Genomic DNA, 22,900 nt, shown 5'->3' with positions numbered 1-22,900 from the left:
ATCACTTAAGAAAAAAATAATAAGTACTTAAAATATTATATACTTAATCTGATGAATAGTGATCCCATGAAACATTTCTGATGGAGAAGGTTTTGATCTAAATACTTGAAAATATCCATTAGCTGTGTTGTTTTTGTAAGTGTAGAAAATGCTCACATCATCCCACAGCAGCCCAGATGATAATTCTGTATTTATGCATGTCATACCCAAAACAGATCTGCAAGGAACGGGTAAGTAAAAATTTCTTAAGCCCCAAAATTGTCTGTCTTCATTATAAACAGCCAGAAAAAAAAATCTGGAGGAGCTGCAGCTTCTGCAGATCAGTAGCAACATAAATTCAGACGGGACTGAGTCATAGATAGCAGCCTCTATAGATAAAGAAGCAGCGTGGAAAATTGAAGAACTTCACTAAGTTTGCTGTATCTCCTATTTTATTAAATGTTTCAAAATATCCAAGAAGATGTCCATGCTACCAAATACTTTTTTTCCACTCTGTTAAAAATTGACACAATGATTAGGTGAATAGTAACTTCTCTTAAAGTTTATATCAAGGATGTACATTAAGAAATCAAGATGGTTTGGGATACATTTGCAGCTAATGTAATTAGGAGTGCTTCACTGAAATGCATTTACAAATTTAATCTGTGATCCTAAAAATGATTTCATATGGCTGCATGAGCTCATGCAGTGAGAACAACAGACAGCACGATGACCTTATGTCAAAATGTTCTTTAAATAAACTTGTTGCTGTCTGGTCATTTTTAATTCCCAAACCAGCATTACATCAATGAAAAGTAGATCTAAAATAGGTTTATCCAGATATTCAATGAAGACCATCCACATCTTAAGTGTCAAATGAGAAGTACAGATGGCCTACCTGCACTGGATAGACAGATGAACACCAGTATCTTGATTGTATTCCAGTTATTTCACTTTCAGGAAGCTTGTGTTCTACTCAAAGTTAAAAAAAAAACTATTAGCTTATGACTTATAAAAAGTACCATTTATTAAAAATATGATTCCATTTTTTCTTAGGTCACAGCAGTTACATTGTTATTTAGCCCTTGGGTCAAAGCATCTGGGGGTACTTTTATTTCTGTCTAAGTTTTGAATCTATCATATGTATAGGAAGTTCCAAAATTTTATAACCAAACGTGCTGTTGTAAAACATAAGTGTATGCTTAACTGCTCCTCTGGGTCAGGGCCCCAGTTAGCACATCAAGATCTAATTTTATTCTCAGTTACAGCTGCATGAGACTATATTAAGGAAACTACTTTATACCAGTAACAAAAATTAGATTAAGCTTTGGCTCGGGATAGAAAGGGAGAACACGACACAGAAAAAGGTATCTTGTTCTTGGATGTTGCCACCTTGGTAAACAGTGAGAGGCTCTTCAGCTTCTTAAGTCTTTTCTGAAACTCAGCTTTCTCAGAGAACTCAAAACTCAGAAAAGTTTGTCAGAGTAGGACTAGGTTCTATCCTGCATCACGTTTACTCCAGAGGCCAAAACTAGAAAGCTTAATACTGAGATGAATTGTTTGATTTTTAAGTTTCTGTCAGCCCTACTCTATTTTGATGTATTGAAGCAAAACTGTTTAGTCTGTTTAAGGTTCCAAAAGCAAAATAAGCTGGTAGCTCAGTTGATTGGTTTTGTTTCTTTTTCTCTCATTTCACTGGAAAATATATTTCCAGAGAAATCAAGCTTGAAATTTCAGTTTTCATACCTTTTCTAGTGATAATCATCCTGTCCAGTCTGCTAGAATTTGAATTAATCTATGGGCTCAGTGCTCTCAAGAGGGATGGTAAGATGTCTCTTGCATATGATTATTGAAACGAGTTGTTTCACCCCAAACTCACTTCTGCCGTTTCTATTAACAGATATATTAACTTCCAGACTTATCTTAATAAATGAAATATTTGAAAAGTCAAAAATTATGCAAATTCTGCTATTGTAGATGTGAGCCTAAGTGCCACTAGCTTCAATAAAAGGTGTTTCCACAAAATAATCAAGCATGTGTGAGGTGATTTAGATGAATCAGTGGACTCTCTTCCTCATTTGGTAGAAAAAAAAGACTTTGTAAATAAAGCAATTTTATTTTCTCTTTACTTGATTATTCTGCACTTCAGCTGCCTAAAAGAGCATCAGTTAGTAAGTAATACTAGAACTCACACCGTTAAGAAGCAATTTACTGAAATTGCCAGAATGCATATGTTCCCATTTCAAGGGGTGGGGTGAATTATTTAAGCTCTGCTGTGAAAAATGGGATAGAAAAAGCCCATCTCTGGTTATAGTAACTTTTGATATGGAGTGTTGCTATGTTGCCATCTAGTGATAAAATAGAAAGGTACAATAGATAGTGGCCGATGGAGAGGAAACCAAACCTGCATAAACAGCACTATTTACTCCATTTAAAAGCCATACCCATTTCTTGCAGTATAATACATAGTACTAATTACATGGTGAGGCTAAACTCTTTAATAAAAAGAAGGTGAAGTCACAAAATAGTAGTGAAGTTTTTATAATTGGCATTAAGAGACTGTATAAAATGGGTAAGGGTCAGATGGCGAATATGCTGCAGGAAACATCTGCAGTTGAGAACCCCTTGTAAAATGTAAAACCAGAGTCACTGTCACTACTCTATGACAAAAATTAACTCTGATGGAGTTGGATTAGCTTCACTGGAGACCTACAGATAGCATAATTTGTATCAAATACCTTTGCTACACATAACTCCTGGTATGTTCACATCCCTGTTGGTTATTGGTTTGTTCTATTTTCTGATAAAATCACAATCAAATAAAAACTGAATTTTTGTCACTGCTGACCTGTTGTGTTTTCATGGCATGCTGCAAAATATGGTGACTAGTACATACTCTTGGAAAGGAAGTCATTGCACTAAAATACCGTAAGCAGTGATAAAAGTAGAGCAACTAACAGTATAAGAGTTCTTATATTAGTTCTAGTATTTATTAATCATAGTTGCTTGTGAAAAGAAACTCATTCATCCTTTGGAATCCTATGCTGCTCTTAAGAAAAAAGCTCCTGTGAATATCACCTCATGGTGGATGCTGCAGTATGAGAAGACTCCAAGATCCCTTTTGTTTTTCCCTCACCTACCAACCACTTCCTTGCTATCCTATGTCCTATAGAGAATATGCAAACTCCCAGTCAAAACATGATTGTAATATAAGCGAGCATTTAAAGGATTAAAACTTTGGGTATTATTTTATCACATATGTTTAGAACCATATTACTACTGCCATTGCCCTTCTACTGCTCATCAAGGGTATAATTAACTGTGGATTCACAGAAAATACTGAAGCCTTCAGCAATAGACAAAAGAAATTGTTTAAGATGTGATACTTTGCACAAATACCTGAACTTTATACAAAACAAGCTAGCAGAGACACTGGGATCAGTTTAAATGAACCTGAATGATGTTCTACCTGAGATATCTTACTTCTTTTTTGAAATTGTGCCTGAAATATCAGCACTTAAATTGAAACTGTGCAACTCTCACTTAGAAGTCTAGGGAGGGGTGAAGAAAAGTGTATATCCAAGATGTTTTTCTAAATGAGGATGAGGTGTTTGACGTAATATCTCACACTGGTCCTGAACACTAGGAATGGCACACCTGAATGGGAGGATATATTGAACATTCAGCTCATACCTAGAACTTGTCAATTAAGATTTAAAGACCATTCATTACAGTAAAAAAAATGTGGTGATTTTTTATCTTGCTTTCTACTCCATGAGCTTCTATATAAAGGAAGTGGAGCAATTACATGCAATGAGTTTTTTTAGGACTGACAGAAAGGCCAACTTTAGTTTAAGTACTGTGGTGAAAAGGCAGCTAAACGTGTAGATGACAGCTTGTCATCTGCTGTCTTGAACCTGTCTTCAAAGAAAAGGAAAAATGGCTCATGAGTACTGTACTTTTTGTTTTGTCAAATAGGTATGAACAACAGGTTCCTGTCTCAAGTTCCAAAACAGCCTGCAGAGTATCTCAGAACTCTTAATATATTAAAATAAAGGTTATTATTAATTATATTTTTGTCCAGCTATCTTAAGGCAGTATATTACATTTCTTTTTTAAAATTCTTAAGTTGGAATCAGCTTTGATATTATAAAATAAATTTTCAAACAATGACATACTATTGAAATCATATTTACTCAATCTAATAATTTCAGAATACCCAACACTCACAGCCAAGTTCAGTTTTCGCTGCATTCTTTACACAGCAGCAGACAAAAAACAAAAGCACTTTCCTAACATCTAGTAAAGGCAACAAAAATGACTTCAAAATACTATTAATATTTTTTTTTGAGATAGTAACAAAGGTTAAAAAAAAAACCCCCAAAAACCCAAAAATATAAAATTATGGCACCTTAAGAATAAAGAAAAAATTAAAATCAATTGTTGTGGCATGAATGCATACCTTGTGACAGATACTGTGCCAAAGATTAGTTACTTTCTGCCAACTGTTTAGGTCAGAAACCCATTCCTAACAAAATTTATTGTAGATATTAATCCCTACAACTAATCCATGGGGGATAATCTCTTCAATCCATTCAGTCCAGAGATCAATCTCTATAGATCAGTTTGTACAACAGATTGTCACATTTTAGGTCTAAATTAAACAACCAAATTGACATCCCCGTTTATCACATATCATGACTTCCACAATGTTTTTGCTTAAACGTTTTTCCAGCAGTTTGCCATGCAGGTGCATGAGTAAATCTGAGGAGAGACTTCTGTTTGACTGTCATACTGAATCACTAAAACTTACTAATTATTCTATCCCTATGAAATAGATAATAGGCTTCACCTCACTCATTATACCTGTGTTATTACTGCAGTATTAACAGAAAAGAAACCCCTGCAAATTTATTTTTCCTAACACAGTAAAAGAAAAATAAGTAAAGATGTACACAGGCAGTATATTTCAATAAGACATTTTCACTTTCAACTGGTAAATTTTCACGAGACATGCATTTATTTCTTAAGTGGCATCATTTCAACATACTTGTGATGGAATAATTGCAGTGTGATCAGTTTGGAAGCATGTGCACTTTCAGGATCATATAGCCACAAAATTAACTTCTAACAAGAGACACAAATTGATAGTTTTTAAAGAAATACTAATTTATCACTGTGATAGTATTTCCCCTTGTGACAAGATAATGTACAGATAAGATAGTGTAACAATATTGAATTAGGTAATGCAAGTGCTGCAAGCTACTCTTGTACTCTTTATTTCTTTTTGATTTGAACAGGCAACGACAACTGACTCAGTCACCTCATCCCTGGAAAGGTGATGGAGCACCCCATTCTAGACACAACTTCTATCCATAGGGATGACAAGAAGGTGACCGGGAGTAGTCAGCATGGATTCACTAAAGGTAAATCATGCTTGACCAACCTTATTACCTTCTACAATGAAACAACTACCTGGATGGATGAGGGGAAAGAAGAGGATATTCTCTACCTCAGCTTCATCAAGGCTTTAAACACAGTCTCTCACAACATCCTCATGGGCAAACTCAGGAAGTGTGGACTGAATGAGTGGACAGTGAGGTGGATTGAGAACTGGCTGAATGGCAGATCCCAGAGGATCAAAATCAGTGGCAAAGGGTCTAGTTGGAGGCCTGTCACTAGTGGTGTCTCCCAAGGTTCAGTACTGGGCCCAGTATTGTATACCTTATTCATCAGTGTCTTGGATGAAGAGACAAAGTGTCTCCTCTGTGAATTTGCTGATAGAGCTGGGAGGAGTGGCTGATACCCCAGAGTGCTGTGCAGCCCTCCAGAAGGACCCTGACAGGTTGGAAATATGGGCAGAGAGGAACCTTCTGAAATTCAACAAAGGCAAATGCAGGGTCCTGCACCTGGGGAAGAATAACCCCATGCACCAGTACAGGCTGGGTGCTGACCTGCTGGAAAGCAGCTCTGCAGAGAAGGACCTGAGGATCCCGGTGGACAACAAGCTGTCCCTGAGCCAGCAGTGTGCCCTGGTGGCCAACAAGGCCAATGTTATCCTGGGGTGCATTAAGAAGAGCATTACCAGCAGGTTGAGGGAGGTGATCCAGCCCCTCTACTCAGCCCTCGTAAGGCTGCACCTGGAGTACTGTGTCCAGTTCTGTGCTTCCCAGTACAAGAGAGACATGGAGCTCCTGGAGTGGGTCCAGCAGAGGGTAACAAAGATGATTAAGGGACTGGATTATCTCTCTTATGAGGAAAGGCTGAGGAAGCTGGGCCTGTTCAGCCTTGAGAAGAGAAGACTGAGGGGGAACCTCAATGTCTGTAAGTATCTGGTGGGAGGGTGCCAAGAGCCAGGTTCTGCTCAGTGGTGCCAAGCAATAGGACAAGAGGCAACAGGCAGAAACTGATGCACAGGAAGTTCCACCTGAACATAAGGAAGAACTTTTTTACTGTGCAGGTGACCGTGCACTGGAACAGACTGTCCAGAGAGGTTGTGGAGTCTCCCTGACTAGAGATACCTTCTGGACACAATCCTGTGCCATGTGCTCTAGGATGACCCTGCTTGAGCAGGGAGGTTGGAACCATATGGCCCCCTGTGGTCCCTTCCAGCCTGACCCATTCTGAGATTCTGTGATTCTCTGAGGGAAGCAGCACCTTCTGTCTCAGAAAATAAAGGAGGAAAGAGTAAGAATTTATGCAGAAGGACTTTTTATCCTCTGATGACATCACACTTCTCTCAGAAGTCCTTCCTCAGTCTTTCTCCATTCTTGTGGGCCATGCAGCTATATACAGCTTGTTCTGCTGCAGCAGGGGAGGAGAGGTTAGTCACTGTTGAATTTTTTGTCAAGGAAATGTTACAAAGCTGTTATTTCAACATGCATCATGTATGCTTCCATGACTGGCACATCGCTGACATACTGCTGTTTCAGTCAGGAAGACAAATACCTGATATTTCCATCTCAGGGTACGTGCAAGAGGAATAAACATTCAGTGAGATAGACTCACCACATTTACCACAAAGTACAGCAGTGTAAGGATGTGCACAGAGGCAATTATCATAAAACAGCTGACACGCTGCAAGTTTACATCCTACAGTTTGCACCCTGCAGTTTCCTATTCATCTACTCAAATCAAAATGCCAAGACTTGCAATCCATCCTTAGAATAGGGCAAGCTGAGTAATCATACAGCTGCTTGCTCAGAGGTGGCTGAGTAGAAGAACTTGCACAGGGAAAATATAAGGCTTGCCTCCACAGCTGTGAAGTTCAATCATTTTTAGCAGACTGCAAACTACTTATGAATTCAGTTTGTTAGCAAGGGCACTTTTTAAAATTATTTAAAGCTTTCATATTTCCCCACACGATCACACTCTCTCAAAGAGGGGGTGAGGTAGAAAAGAATGTATGTTATCATCTCTTTATATTAAATTTGGCAGATGCTATAAAATAAGGAATTTTATAAGCAAAACGATATTAGTTTACTGTACCAATGGAATGTTTAATCAAAATCATTGTATGCCACACACATTTTAAAAATTTCAAACAAGTACAGAAATTCAAAGAAATTAATAATAGGTTTGTCTGCCAAAGTCTCCCATAATCAGCCTGAGTTTGTGTCAAAATTGTTTTCCATAAAAATAAAAAAAATGGAGGAGCTAAATTAAGATATAAGGCCAAAGAACACATTCAGATTTAAATTTACCTTGCTTTCACTGATAGAGAGTGGATCTGTTCTAGAAAAATACTAAATTATGTATGACTTTAAATTATCATTAAAAAGCTTCCTATTGAATAAAAGTATTTGACACAATTTAAATCAATCTGCTTGTATGAGATATGTATACACTGCCTAAAACAATGTTTTTAACATACAGGCTTTGGTTGTTCCACTGCATAAATATTTTAATATTTAAAGAGAGGTCCATATTTGCTGATGTTTCTCATTATAAAACATACTCTAAGCATCTATCATAGGCTTCTTTTATAATTTCTCTCTGACCAAAAATATGTACTACTTAAAGAAAGCGTGACTACTTCTTTAAAGTTATCAGATTAAAAAGATCAGCTTGCAAGGAAGTACATCTGTTGTATCAGAGTGCACAATGGAGACTCTGTGTTGTGCCCTATATGAGGAGAAGACTCCCTTCTCCAATAAAGGAGACACATCCCTCTCTGTAATGACATGACAGAGAGCAAAGTGCTTCTTGTGTTAAAATTAGGGCCTCCAAGTCTTCTGCAATCTTGCTGCAGCTGGTGTGGGCAACGTCCACGGGTGAGGGAAAGACAGGGAGACTTGTATCTTGGATGTGAGAAATACAATAGAATTAGGTTTGCATGAAATCAAACCCCATTAAACATCCTGGATGAAATGTTAAATCTGATGAGGTCAACACTAAAACATCCACTGCCTTGCAAGGAGGTCAAGAATTGATCCATCAGTTAAAGCAGAAAAAAGAAGCTGTAGACAGTGATCAGAGTTAAAATATGAAGCGTGTTTTAATCACCATTCAAGTAAAATGTTAAAGAGCTGTGGCACAGTTCAGAGGGTCATGGTCAGTGGAGTAGAATCCAGATAGAGGCTTGTAGTCAGTGGCATTTCCCAGGGATCACTACTGGCTCCAGTTTGATAAACACTTATAAGTGTCTTATAACTCTTACAGTCTTATAAACTCTGAAACCCTTGTTTATCAATGACCTGCACCCTCAGCCAGTTTGCTGATGATATGAAACTCAGGGTAGTCACTGACAGACCTGCAGGATGTGCTGCCATTCAGCGGGACCGTGACAGGCTGGAGAGTTGGGCAGAGAGAAACCTGATGAGGTTCAACAAGGCAAGTGCAGGGTCCTGCAGTTGGGGGGGGCAGGAATAACCTCAAGTACCAGTACAGGATGGGGGCTGACCTACTAGGGAGCAGCTCTATGCAGAAGAACCTTGGAGTCCTGGTGTATGACAAGTTGACCATGAGCCAGCAGTGTGCCCTTGCAGGAGGGCCAATGGTATCCTGGGGTGCATCGGGAGGACTGTGACCAGCAGGTTGAGGGAGGTGATCCTGCCCCTCTACTCGGCCCTAGTGAGGCCACATCGGGAGTACTGGGTCCAGTTCTGGGCTCCTCAGTACAAGAAAGACAAGGACTAACTGGAGAGGGTCAACTGGAGGGCCACAAAGATGATTAGAGGTCTGGAGCATCTCTCTTGTGAGGAGAGACTGTGGGAGCTGCTCCTATTTAGTCTAGAGAAGAGCAGACTGAGAGGAAACCTCATCGCTACGTAAAAATATCTCAAAGGCAGGAGCTAAGAGGATGCTGCCAGACTCTTTTCAGTGGTGCTCAGTGACAGGACAAGGAGCAATGGCCATAAACTAAAACACAAGAAATTTTACCTCAAAACAAGGAATAATGTCTTTACATTGAGGGTGGCCAAGCACTGGAACAGGCTGCCCAGGGAGGTTGTGGAATCTCCATCTTTGGAAACGCTCAAAACCCACCTGGATTCCTGTGTAACCTACTCTAGGTGACCCTGCCTTGGCAGGGCGATTGGACTGGATGATCTCCAGAGGTCTCTTCCAACTCTAACTATTCTGTGATTCTGTAACTACAGATTGTCTTCAAATTTGCTGCAAAAAATCCATATTACTACAAAACTAAATCTGCAGTTTTCAAAAAAAGACACAAGTAATTTTAACTACTGTGACTGAATTAGAAGAAAAAAAAGTTTGATCTATAGTTCTTCTAGGATGAGAGAGATTGCTGCTATTAAGGCTGTCTTCTTGTCAATCAAGGCCTTCTTGTCAATCATGTTTTGTTTAAGTTTGGTAACTGTAGTTGGCACATTCCTTCCAGCAAAACAAAATTTAAAAAGGCAATTAAGTGCTCCTTTCTGCAGTAATATCTGGTAAATGTAGGAAGACATTCTCAGGCAATATTAACACTAATCAAACAGAAGACATGCAAGAAAGTTACCATGGGGTTGACAGAAAAAAGTAAGGAGCTCACTAGCCTACTATACAAATAAACTGAACAGTTACATGACTTTGAGAACAAGCACATGATGCTTTGTATTTACAGGAGTTATAAGAGGGACTCAAAACCCACGAAAAATACAGCTACTGCTATTTACTTCTATTATGTTTAGAGAAAGAGGACTTTGTATACATATTTCATAAGCAAAAGCATGCCATTAAAAATACTCCTGACCAGCATTATAAATGTTTTCCTCCACAATGAATAAAGCAAGCCAAATACTGTCAGACTCCATGGATAATAGGAGCAGAATACAAGTTACTGTTTTCACCTAAAAACTACTGGGTTTATTCAGAAAATCTACAGAACTTTTTCCAGTAGTCTTGCAACTATCAGACTTTTTCTTTCCTTCTTCCTTGTGCTTCTGAGTATAAGGTGATCATAAGTCTGGTAGGGCTTCCTAGACAGACAACCACCAGGGTTCCTGTCAGGTCTTGCTGTGCTAAAATACGTGCTCCTACACTTCACTACTCATTTTTTCTTGTCCTGTTTAGCACACTTCAAGAACATTCTCTCACCCTCCACACAAGTGGCACCCTCTGTTCAATTATTTTTAATTCCTATTTGTTTGAGCAGATGTTTTTTAGCTGCAACTACTCTGACTCCCAAGTTTGTCTGTTCTCTGTAATCTACTGCTCCTGAGCTGCCTTCTGCAATTCTGTCTTGAAACACTGATTTACGCTGGGCAATGGCGAGCTGTGGTTTTGTTCAGTGCTACATCTGAATTCACATTCATTTTTAGACCTCTACCAGAGTACAGAAAGCTCCTCTTTTTACCTTCTATAGATTTTAATTCAATATGCAAACAAAGGAGTTCTCAATTTGACTCGTATATAGATACACAATATCCAACATTATCCAAAAATCCTAAATTCCAAACGGTCAGATTTTTAATTAATCACATAGATCATTAAATATTATCTCTGTTAGTATTATATATTTACAAAAAAAGTATTTACAATGAAAAAAACCTTACCCGTTTGTGAAGCTGATTGAAAGTATGTTTTGCTTTGATACACTGTTCTTCCCGGTGCTGTTGGTTTATGTTTTACTTGTATCAATACACACATCTATATGATGCTTTATTACTTGTAGAAAGAGCTTTGATTTATGAATAATCCAATTCTCACTGTGTTCAGTGAGACTATTTACAAACACAAGAGCATGCTTGGAAACTCAGAGAGTTAGAGAACACAAACAAATAGGCAACAATTAGTTTTGATGTTCATGAAATAAGTTTCAGCAATCACACCTGGTAAGAGAAAACATGAAATTAAGAGAGGTTTCTCACATTCTTACATTCACTGTTACTTAATAGCAACAATGTCTGCTTAGTGTTTTCTTACCTCTCATTTACTGTAAGATTAAAATCTGTTAACAGTGTCCCATACTGTTTTTAAGCTTTAATCATACTAAAAAATACAGAAAGAGGTATGAAACCACTCAGTGGTCATTACAAAAACTCCTGTAAGACAGCTGAGGGATTTTGCAGCTGTACATGATAAGCAGTGGCCTTTTGTCCCCAGAGAAAGTATGGGATGTAAACAGTAGCTGGATGTTAAAGGGATAAGTATAAAATATGTAATATTACAATAAAAACCCTGAGGCTATCAGAAATCTCAGATTCATTGATTCAATAAACCACCTCTACCCTAGTTAAACTGTTCTTACTTGGCAGTTTTCCTTCACAACCTTTAGCAATAAAGATGGGTTATTTTGTAAATGGCATATTCAATTCTGGAGCTCCATTTCATTACAGGCAGTGGATGCTATCAGAGACATCTGCATCCAAACTATCATGAGTACACAATGAAAATAACACAATTATTTTTCTCACAATGTATTTACACAGCTTACCTTAGACTTTACCTGTGGTTTTGCTCTCTAATGCCCAGCAAATGAACAGTTCAGTGTTGGTTTTGGTGAACTAAAATTTAAAAAAATAAACACCACACAAACCACAAATGTTTAACCCTAGTTAATGTGAGATAAGGGTCTCTGAGAATGTATTTAGATTAAATCTTGAAAATTTAGGACTTTGGAGTCCTCTGAGAAAAAACTCACATTTTTATTAAACAGAGCATACATCTACAGTTCAGCATTTCAGTGACAGATAATCTACACCTCTAAGATTGAATGATTATAGCATTATTTACAAGCACACTGGACCAAATTAAAAAAAAAAAAAGAAAAAAAAAAAACAAAAAAGAAAAAAAGGAAAAAGAAAGAAGAATGTGAGAGAAACTTGAGCCTAAAAGCATGTAAAATATTCACTAAGCTTTTGGCTCAAGTTTTTTTTACATATATGTGAGACAACCTAACTACTGTACAATATCAATGACAGTCTAAAGAACTACAAGATGACTCTCTCAACAGGTATATAAACAAGTCTCTTTATGACAGACAACTGGCAAGGCGCATTTCCCAGCCCCTGAGCTCTCTGAGAATGTGGTATGGGTCATTCTGAAAGCTGACACATCTCGATCACCCACCTTTAAGGTCACACTTCACCCCATTCACCAGTTTAGTCTCATACTATAATGTCCCAAAACCTAGTAGCAAAAGAAATTAAGGCTTTATCAGAGCTTAGGTATATGGTTTACAGGTTAACAGAGATAAAAGTCTTTATTCTAACCTGTATTTAACAACCAAATAGAATTTTTGTTGATGCAGTAGCTCTCACCCACAGCCCTAGTTGCACTTTCAAGAAGTTCTGAACTCAGGGTGCTGTTTTCAAACAGATTAAGACTGTGTAAACTGGGGCTACTGTGCTCCCCTGCCTTGAGCTGACACTTTTGCAATGACCTAGATAAAGGACCTATTCTGACCAAAAAACACATCTAGGAAAAAGGTAAATTCAAGATCTTTCTGTGTTAAATATTGTGTGATGTTTGACATCCTGTTTTAGTGAATAAAAACAACAAAAAGGATTTATAACTTCATTAGGGATTTGTTTGTTTGTTTGTTTGTTTCTCTTACATAGTGCTTCATTCTCTCTGATTGAGAGAGCCATATTCTGAGAAATTCATAAATCTAAAAAGTCCTGAAAAAAAATCACCCAATATCTATCACAGTTTCTATTAAACTTTCAGTGGCTGATGCTGTTAGAGACTAAGAGAGAGACAGAACATGGTGTCTTTGTACACACTTAACATGTAACATCAAGGAACAGGGAACTTATTTACACCTGTCCTGAAGGATAAGCTGCTGCTCAAATCACAAAAAGCAATGAAAATCAGGGGGGAACACTGTAATAAAAGCTAACTTGTAACATATCTGTCCATTTTAATATTTAACGTATTATAAGCTATTTAACATATATATTTAAATTACAGTATCATACATACAGAAATCTCCATTTCATTTCTGCTCTGTAAAGACAGCAGTTATCTTGTGCAGTACATACATCAGGAAATTCCCATTCAATAAATGAAGTTCTTTCATATTCTAGATACACCTAACCAAAAGGTTGAAAATACTTGCTAGTGTGTCCAAATAATGTGACAACATATAAAACCATTACTTTATAATGTTCTTAATCTTATTTTTATAATGATAAAGAATATTAACAATAATAAAAAGGTAACAAAAATAATTAAGGGAAATTTTAACTGGAAAAATGAATTTAAAAACAATAATAACAAGCAACAAGCAGGGTTCAATTACATTAGCATACTGTCCAAATAAAATTATGTATGTCCTAACTGCATAATGATTTCTCTTCCTCCTAAGCTAAGCTGACAGCATTCTGGAGAGTTTGAAGTGCTACAGATGCCAACCGTGTCTGGCACAGTGATCCCTAAACTTCTTTTGACTATGACACTATCAATACCTTAATATTTTTTTGTGAGTCACTCTACATCTTAACATCAAATTAAATGAGGAAAACACTCTAAAGATGCCGTAAATAATCAGAAAGTAAAACTGACATTTTATTGAATATTTTAATGAGATTAGTGAAAAACTTCAAAATTTTATTGTTTAACACAGTTCTGTAGGACATATGCAGATTAGCTAACCATGGCCCACAGGCTACTTTTCTGCAACCACTGTTCTAGTGCAGATAAGACCTCAGTGTAAAATATCTGTGTAATACATCACTGTCACAGGCAGAACCAATTTTAACAGAAAACTCCTACCATAGACCACGTGCCCTGACATTTTCACTGCCAACGGTTATTTCTTCAATCTATACTTTTCCTGAAACTCAGAAATTGCTTACAGTAGGAGAAACAGTATCAAAAAAGTATTAACATCATTCAGTAGTCCTTCAACACAATTAAGAAGTACTATTAAGGAGAAAGAAATAGCCCACTACGACCCATCAGCCAATAGTCCAGCTGGCCTTCTGGCTTGTTACAGCATTTTCTCTTTGTTCATGCTTACTTTTGATTTACTGGAAATCTTACCCAAATTCTCCTCTAAACTACTTTGTACATAATTTTTTAAATGCACAATCAGAATATGTGGGATACTTTGTCAGTATAATTGAAAACATATAGATGTAACAATTCTACACATATCTTTGACACATCTGAATGAAATGCATGTCTCATACTGCTTCTGTTCAGCATTTATAAAAAAATTCCTGAGTCTCTTGTAATTTACTGGGAGACAGGAAATGCAGCCACATGAAAAGCCTGAATGTACCCAAATTAGAGTGAATTTGTGATAATTGTAACTCTCTAGTTTTTCATACCCAGTCAATAGCATTGAAGAATCCCGAAGACAATACAACCTAAACTTTATCAGTGTATGCTTCTACCATGAGTTCAGTTTTACAAAGTTAATCCTATATACCATCTTGCTAATGTCAGAAAAGGCATTCACATTCCTTCATTCCTTGAATATAAACTCTTGCTATTTTGTGCCACCTCTAAATACCCACCTGACCTCTCACAGAGCAGATTCAGCTTGCCCAAGTAGCAAAAAAAGTTAATATAGTCCATGCCTGTTAGAGGGAAAACCCAGTACAGTACCACTGCATGCTCTTGATGGTTTTCTTGACTATAGTGAATGAACCACAAGTGCAATGCCTGTTTTTGGTAAGGGGCATTAGACACCAGTTGTGTTCATGCTTTGGTCAAGAGCTACCATGTTTTAGAACTATATTATAAATACAGATAGTGAGTTGTGTCAGTAAAGAGTATTTAGTATCTTTTAGTATTAGAATGAAAGCCTCCATTTAGTTTGCAGGGAAAAGAGGGTGGGTGATGGACGCACATAATACCATATATTAAAGAAAAATTCTGAACTTGACAGTACCAGTCAGTATTGATTAACTTGATCTTCATTAAGATTAACACTTACAGGTTTTCTGGAAGTGAAGTATTTATAGCTTTCTTCCCTATCAAGAAACTATATCAAGACATAATCTTAGAGCTCTTCTACACTAAAAAATAGCAGAACAATGGATTCCTGTGCCTGAGACTCTTTGGAAAGTGGCATTACAATAATACCACATTACTAGGACACTAAGAGAGGCTCAAATTTATTTTGAGATCCAAGGGAATATTTGTATTGGCAACGGTGAGGTGTTAATATGATTCAGCTATACTGAAAAATCATATCCTGAAACATTAATCTTGACCATTGTTTGGGGAGTGGTGAGATGATCCATGGCCTCAGAAGTGAGTGCAGTAAAACAAAGTTTGCCATTGTGTCAACAAGACTGGAGAAACTGATTTCAGCAGCTCCTTGTGGCTTTTAGTGACTCCCACAAGCTCTGTGCAGTGATACAGAAACCATGTCTCTATATTTTTTTTTAGGATAAGCAGACAAAATATGGACTTTTAAGGTACTTTTAAGAAACTACGCTCTTTGTTGTGTATACACACAATTGCCTCCCGTCATTGCAATTGTTCAACATTTTTGTTCTGAACTGACTACTTGGTCATAGCATCTCTTTGCACTGACATTCAGGATTTAGATATTTTCAGTTGTTTAAAAAAATGCTGACAACTTTGTATTTGATTATCTGTTATATGTCTCCCTAGCTTTAAAAGACACAGTTAAACTTTTCTCCAGTGTCTTTTATAGATCTCCAACTTCTTGGCTGGAGTAAATCTGAAGGAGCAAAGAAGCAACTAAAATCAAGCACTACAGCCCGTCAGACAGCTGCAGACTGACTGTTCAGTGACTCAGGTCTTTGAATAACTGTCTTAGCAATAATTACATCATTCAGATTTTTATGTCTTTTTAATAGCTACTTTACCAAGAAAAAAAAAATCTTCCCCCAGGGTTGTTGGTTCTGTGAAGTAGGAAAGAATGAAAACAGCCCCTGAGACGTCAGTTCCACTTCTAAGTACACATGATGAAAGCTTTTCTCTGCTATGGTCTCATGAATAGGCTTGGGGCCATGTTCCGGTGTCTCTGGAGAAAATGGCCTTTTACATTCACCCCCTGGCTCCCCAAACTGTAATTTACACTCCTGTGATCATTAATCCAGCAACACTAACCACGCGGGCGATGCTCTGACACGCTGCGCACACACACACACGCAGGGCTGACACCCGCGACAGGGGCCGCAGGTCCCGCGGCAGCTGAAACCCGAGGGGTAACGGGAGCCACCTCTGGGGAACATGCACAACATCTGCGTCCCCGACCCCCTCCTTCCACCCCTGCTGGGCGCCGCCTCTAACCCGTCCCGGCTGCCCTGGCATGGCCGCCCCTGACCCCTCCCTCCCGCCCGGCTCAGCCTCTGCCGCCGCGGGGCCGCCTGGGGCAGCCGCCGGGGCGCTGTCCTGCCGCAGGTGGCAGAAAGGGGACTACGCGCCCCAGCGTGCACTGCGCTCGCCTCCCTGCGGGCCTCCCCGCGGAGGAGGCCGCGCGGCACGCTGGGTAGTGTAGTCGCGGCCGCGAGGCGCGGAGGGAGTGGCAGGAGAAAAACGGCGTCCGGGGGAAGCGGCGGCGGCGGCTCTGGTTTTTCACGGGAGTGCGAGGGGAGCTCCGGCTGAGGGCAGGGGTCGGGCTGGTGGAGAGCAGCGGGGCAGGCCAAGCCAGTAGGCGGCGGCACCACCTGGACGCGGGAGCGGCGGCACCGCCCGCCCGCCCGGCGGGGAGGGGAAGGAGGAGGCGGAGGCGGGGGGAGCGGAGCCGCCGCGCGCTGCCGCATGTGCCTGGAGCGGCGCCGGAGCGGGCAGCGCGAGCCATGGCGGAGCACGGCGGCCCCGCCATCCCCAACGGCGAGTGCGCCGCCCGCCGCCCCGGCAACAGGGTCACCGTCGTGCTGGGCGCACAGTGGGGCGACGAGGGCAAGGGCAAGGTGGTGGATCTACTGGCGCAGGACGCCGACATCGTCTGCAGGTGCCAGGTGAGGAGGAGGAGGAGGCGGCCGGGGGCTCGGAGGAGGCCGCGGATGTCACCTTGAGGCGGGCGGCCCCGCCGGCCGCTTGTGCCCGCCACGGTTCTCCCCCCAGCGACTGGGGAGGCGCGGGGCCGGAGTCGGCGGGGGCTGTGGGGCTCTCACCGGGAAAGGCTCCGCTGCCCCGCAGCCCTCCCACGCCTTCTTTGTCCCGGCGCCGGGGGAGGAGGAGGAGGAGGAGGAGGAGGAAGGCGCCCTCCTCGTCGCCCAGAGCTGGCCCCTGGCAGGAGGAACGCGCCCGGGATCGGGTCCTCCCTCCCCCTCAGGCTTCCCACTCTTCGTGTTGTGGGGGGGCGCCGGGATGGGGCCGCGCTCGGCTGCTCCCGCAGCATCGCCGCGGGGCCAGGATCCCCTTCCCGGCTGTGTCGGCGGGAACCCTCCCGGGCCGCAGCGCCGGGAGCTGCGCGGAGCCGAGCGCGAGTTGCAGGATGCACGTGGGGGGATCCCTGTAGTCCGCCACAACTCGGGCTCTTCGGCTAAAACGAGCTGCTAGAGGACTCGCCTGCCCTTGCTTTCAAGATTGTTATGTCAGTGGAAGCTTATGTTTAGCTGTTTGTTTATTTATTTATAATTTTTTTTCTCTGTGTAGAGGCCTTATTCCAGCAAAAGAGAAAAACAAACAAACAAACAACCAGACGAGTCTAGCCTGCAAGCACAGTACTCTTAAATGCCTACATTAAAACAACACAGATCTGAGGAGATGTTTTTCTTAACATCTCTAGTTCAGTAGTGCTGTAGAGTACAGCACAATGAGCTAAAGCCATGCACGGTGTTTTCTTAAAGTTAAGAGATACAGTAGCATAAAATGCCTACAACATGTGCAGGCTTCTTGTTATGTATGTATTGTTATGTATGTGCTTTTGTTGAATGCACAATTTAAATTTGGTCTTAAATAAACATATTTTGGAAGAGCATACCATTCCCCGGAGAGTGCAGACGCTGAAGGTTTGTGTTATCCAATGAGAACTGCACATAAACTGGTGTTTTCAAAAACAAGTCCTTGCAAAGCTGACAAATCAATACCTTGAACTTCACAGAATTTAATTTTGAAGTAAACAAACATATTTTTAAATAATGTTTTCACAAATGAAATTTTTTTTCCCCCTTAGATCATGTTTTTTTAAAATAATCTGATTTGGTGCTGTGGCATGACTGCCTGGCTTTGTGGGTCATAGAACATGGTGACTCAGTTCGTCCTTTACGACTTTGTTCTTGAAACTTGAAGGGCACCTAGGTGAGTGTGTATGTTTAATGCTAGGAAGTTTTGGAGGAGAGACAGAGAGGCAAACCATGAATTTCTGTGTGCACATATCTTAATGTATTTGTTGGTTGTTTTGAATCCACTCGGTAAAGGATCAAGAAAAGGGAAAAATTATGGTGTTATCTCAGTCTTGAATTTCCTGGCCAGTTCTGCCATTTCTAACAGCTTGTTGCTTCTGATGAAGTAAGGAGTTTTTCTTCCTCCTTTCTTCCCTTTCCTGTTGATGGCTGTGCTCCCCAAGTCTCCTCCCATGCCCTGGCTCTGGCACTTGAACAGTTCTGTAAGTTGATTAAACTCATCAGAGTGGCAGGAAACTATTTTCTGTTGGATTTACTTGCTGCAGTTTTAGAAAATAAAACTGAACTTCATTGGCTTAGAGGGCCTTGGTGAATAGGAGAGCCCAGGACAGGGTAAGCACAAAGAACAATTTCTCAGAACGAGAGGGGAAAATAGGAATATTTTCTTTGAGTGGTACTGAGCTATTAAGTAAATGTATTATTAAATTATTAAATAATTTAATATTATTACATAATCTTGTTATGTATGTGAGCATATTTGTGATGCTTTTGTTACTGCTGGTAAATTAGAGTGTGACCCTTGTGCTTTTTGTAGTGGTACAAGTCCAGAAAGGAAAGTCACAACCCATTTGGTCTGGCCCCTGCTAATATCAGCTTTCTGTAACTGGAGCTTCTGATCCTTATTTCAACACTATACTCTTACGTATTCCACGATGGTTCTTTCTGTTCATCACGCTAGAGTTGCTAGAATGCCTGTGGATGACATCAAATATTCCCAGCGTGTTCTTGTGGAAAATTTATTAGTACGTCTGTTGGAGGACTAGGGAAGTTGTTGTAGCAGGTCTAAGATGTCTTAGAAACTTGGGTTATACTTGCAGTGAAACACTCTAGGGTTGACCCTTGTTCTGGGCAGATGCAAAGCATAAAAAATGTCCTGCCCCAGAAATGAGAAGCAACTTATCGCTTGGTTTTACAATGCCTGTAAAGGCATTCCAAGAAGTTGTACTCTCAAATCTATGGCCGTGCCTTCTTGTCTCCTACATAGCTCGTGTGCTGATGATTCCAGTGACTTGTTTGATTGGCCAGCTGTGACATTTGGAACCAGGTACTTACTTAGGCACAATTAGCTGAATGTGTCAGGAAATAAGTTGCAATATGAGTACTTGCTTCTTTTAAACACTACCCTCCTAAGTATTTTATCTTTGATTTAGAGTTTGTGGAAAGGAGTCTTGTGCTCAGAGCAAGAGAATGGTATTTTCTTTTCAGGAGATAGCTTTGCATTTATCAGAATTAGTATTATGTTTTCAAATCCAATTGTTTGAAGAGGCTAAGCTAAAATTAAAATACATCCAAGGAGCCACATGTTGTTGCTAAAGCTGGCAACTGTGATAGTTTTGTGAAAACGTTGCTAGCGCCAAGGGTTCAGATGCAGTTTAAACAAACATGTCCACATAACACGTACTTGTTCTTCTACTGTAAAAGTTGAACTGGTCTTGATACCTCTAGGAGGTATCTGGTAAAATGATGCTGTTGATAAAACAAACGCATTGGTGAAACGTTTGCCCTTAAACTTACATCTTGTTTTCAGTGGCTTAAAGAACAAAGTCTATTTACCTGCTATCACATAAATTGTAGTCTAGACAATAAAATAGAACGAGAGCTGGTTTGAGATTCACAGATAGTTGCCAGAGAAATTGTGGGTTTATGTGTTTTGGTTGACATTGTTTCCTCTTAGTAAGCAGCTAGCCTTGCTATCATCAAACGTGGCAGTTTTGAAAAGTATGCATTGTATTTTTGTCAATTCCCCGGGTAATGGAGAGTTAAAGGAAAAAGCTTCTTGTTCTGTTTAAGGGACTTCCTACCGTTGCAGAATGCAACCAAATTGGGAAATTAATTACCAAGTTTTATTCATTTGTGGGAATGATGGAAGTGGCAAATTAATGCAAGCAAATTATTTTAGATAATAATTTTATCAAATACAGTACCAAAATACGCTGTGTGTCTCTTGCATTAACACCACCCCTCCACCCAATCTACCAGTGTATGCTATACAGCAAAATATGTAATGTCTGCACTGCATGAATCTGTTCTCATTCATTCATTTCATCAGCAAATTTTTGCTCACTTCCTATTCTAACTGTTGGAGGGAGCTGATTTATTCAGAGAATATAATTCACAGAGGTAAGATTTCTAAGCCTCCAGACATCATTTCTATGCCATGTTCCCTATGCTAAAGAATCCCATTTTTCTGCTTCTTCAGTTCTGTTGTGCATCTTGTTGCTACTTCTAAACAGATCTGCAGCTTCTTACCAAATCTCATCTAGTTTCAGTGTGGTCTGCCTGCTGTATGGTCACACAATTCCTACTCCTGAACTGCTAATGCATGGGAATTGCACTGTGTGAAGTCTTTGTACTCCCTTTTCCTCTTCCTCCTGCCCCGACAACAGTGTGTTTAGCAATGCTGCTGCTGATCACTTGATATGTGGCAACTGCAGTGCACGATCTAGAGAAGTCTTCAGTGTGCAGATCCTTGGGGTTAAGCAGTTACCATTGACCAGCTGACAACTGCTGACTGAAGTCCTCACACCAATGCTGCCTGATACCTCCATATTACTAATCTGTATATGGCCACTTTTTATTTTGAACTGGAATTTTTTTATCTTCCATTCACCAAGCCCACTGTTTTTCTAAATATTCTCATTTTAAAAAATGTTTTAGTCTAAAGCCTATGCAAGCCATGCAGAATTAGGAATAGCAGAATCAATAGCTATAGCTATAAGTGCTTTTTCTTAGCTGCTCAGGCATTCAGTAAGTGATGCTTAGCTAGAGCTTTCTTTTTTTCAGTGCTGGGTACACTTTTGGACCTTGTAGTGGTTGGCAGTGTGCCAGTGATGTGCTCTGGTGAGAAAAGAGAGGTCACTAAAATGAGTTCTTTGGCCTACTCCATCAGTGAGTCATATGCTTTACAGATCTGCTTTAGAGCATCACTGACAGGTGATCTCTTGTTATTGTAAACAATCACACAAAGTCTGCATTATTTTAAAGAGAATAATAGTTGAAATCTGATTTTACAGTTCATAAAGTTTGTGCCATAAACAAAGGCAGCCTTAAGAGCACTGAAGAGCAAATTACACCTTGATCTATTGATTTCTTATTGCTCTTTCAATCTTACTGTAACTACAGAAGCTTAATGTGTGTGTTTGGTTGGTTACGATGCAGTACTCTGTAGCAGCTTATTAATTAAGATTTCAAATGCTTTTTCTATTTCTACTGTACTACCTCACACATTTGGAAGGTGTTCTCTGTAAGTATTCCCAAAGTCACTTTTTGGTTTTGTTGTCCTTTCTTGAATATTCTTATGACTGTAGCAAACACTAGTGGGGTTTTGTGCACTGAAGCAATGTAGCGCTGGACATATCTGTGCTTTGAACATTTTTCTTGTTCCTGATCTGCCTGCCTCACTTGATCTCTTCTATCTGTTTGGGATAGATTGGTCTTTATTCTGGACTTGAATAATGACTCCTGTTGCCTACCTAACATATGCAGGCATTACAACAACATAAAGTTTTGCAAGTGAGATAAAACGAAGTCAAAACTAGCTCTAAAGAGTCTTTCTGAATATTGTCTTTCAATAGCAGTTCATCAGAGCTAATTCTGTCACTACAGAAAAATGGATGGAGTTTCTTGAGATTAATAGACTTAAGTAAAGTTAATGTTTTATTTGTTAGACCACAGGTGAATGTGTAAAATAATGTGTTTATTCTGTCATATGCTGCCTCAGACTATACCCTTGATCTTGTTCTGATTCAGCAATACCTGTACTACATGCTCAAAAATTTGTGACATCTAGCCAAAGTTTCAGACACCTTCATAAAGTCTGTGATATAATGGCTCCTTGAACTAGGTTTAGGTCTTGCAAACATGAATGGATTTGTTAAACGAGAAAATGGCTAGCTGCTGGATGTTTTTCATACTGAAACTCAGGAATATGTTATTCAGAGCAGAGTTCGTTAGCTGTTAATTAATTGGGGTTGGAGGGGGGCGAAAGAAATTAATCACAAGATCTGGGATGTGAGAGAATGAATTGGTTATCAAAACCTTGATTTTTTTTTTAGTTCTTTTTAGTTATTTATGCATTTTTGAAAGGGGGATTGTTTGCAGTCACGTTCAAAATAGGTTTTTGACACTATGTATTGAAATGAGAACAAATAGCCTAGAAATTGCAAAGCTATGCCTAGTTGGGGTGTGTCACATGAGTT

The 22,900-nt window shown here is 39.7% G+C and overlaps 1 protein-coding gene across 1 annotated transcript in view; it reads left to right on the top strand.

Moving 5' to 3' along the window:
- The first annotated feature begins 17,099 nt into the window (after nucleotides 1-17,099).
- Nucleotides 17,100-22,900, top strand: part of ADSS (adenylosuccinate synthase) — a 38,855-nt gene continuing 33,054 nt past the window's right edge. Inside the window, exon 1 of the mRNA XM_017806771.1 lies at nucleotides 17,100-17,312. Coding sequence (XP_017662260.1) covers nucleotides 17,151-17,312 — 162 coding nt within the window. The 5' untranslated portion in view covers nucleotides 17,100-17,150. The remainder of the gene's footprint in view (nucleotides 17,313-22,900) is intronic.

Source organism: Lepidothrix coronata, unplaced genomic scaffold, assembly GCF_001604755.1.
Source record: "Lepidothrix coronata isolate B3197 unplaced genomic scaffold, Lepidothrix_coronata-1.0 Scaffold16, whole genome shotgun sequence".
Lineage (NCBI taxonomy): Eukaryota > Metazoa > Chordata > Aves > Passeriformes > Pipridae > Lepidothrix > Lepidothrix coronata.
The sequence above is the reverse complement of the archived record's forward strand: the minus strand, read 5'-3'. Positions and strand labels throughout refer to the sequence as shown.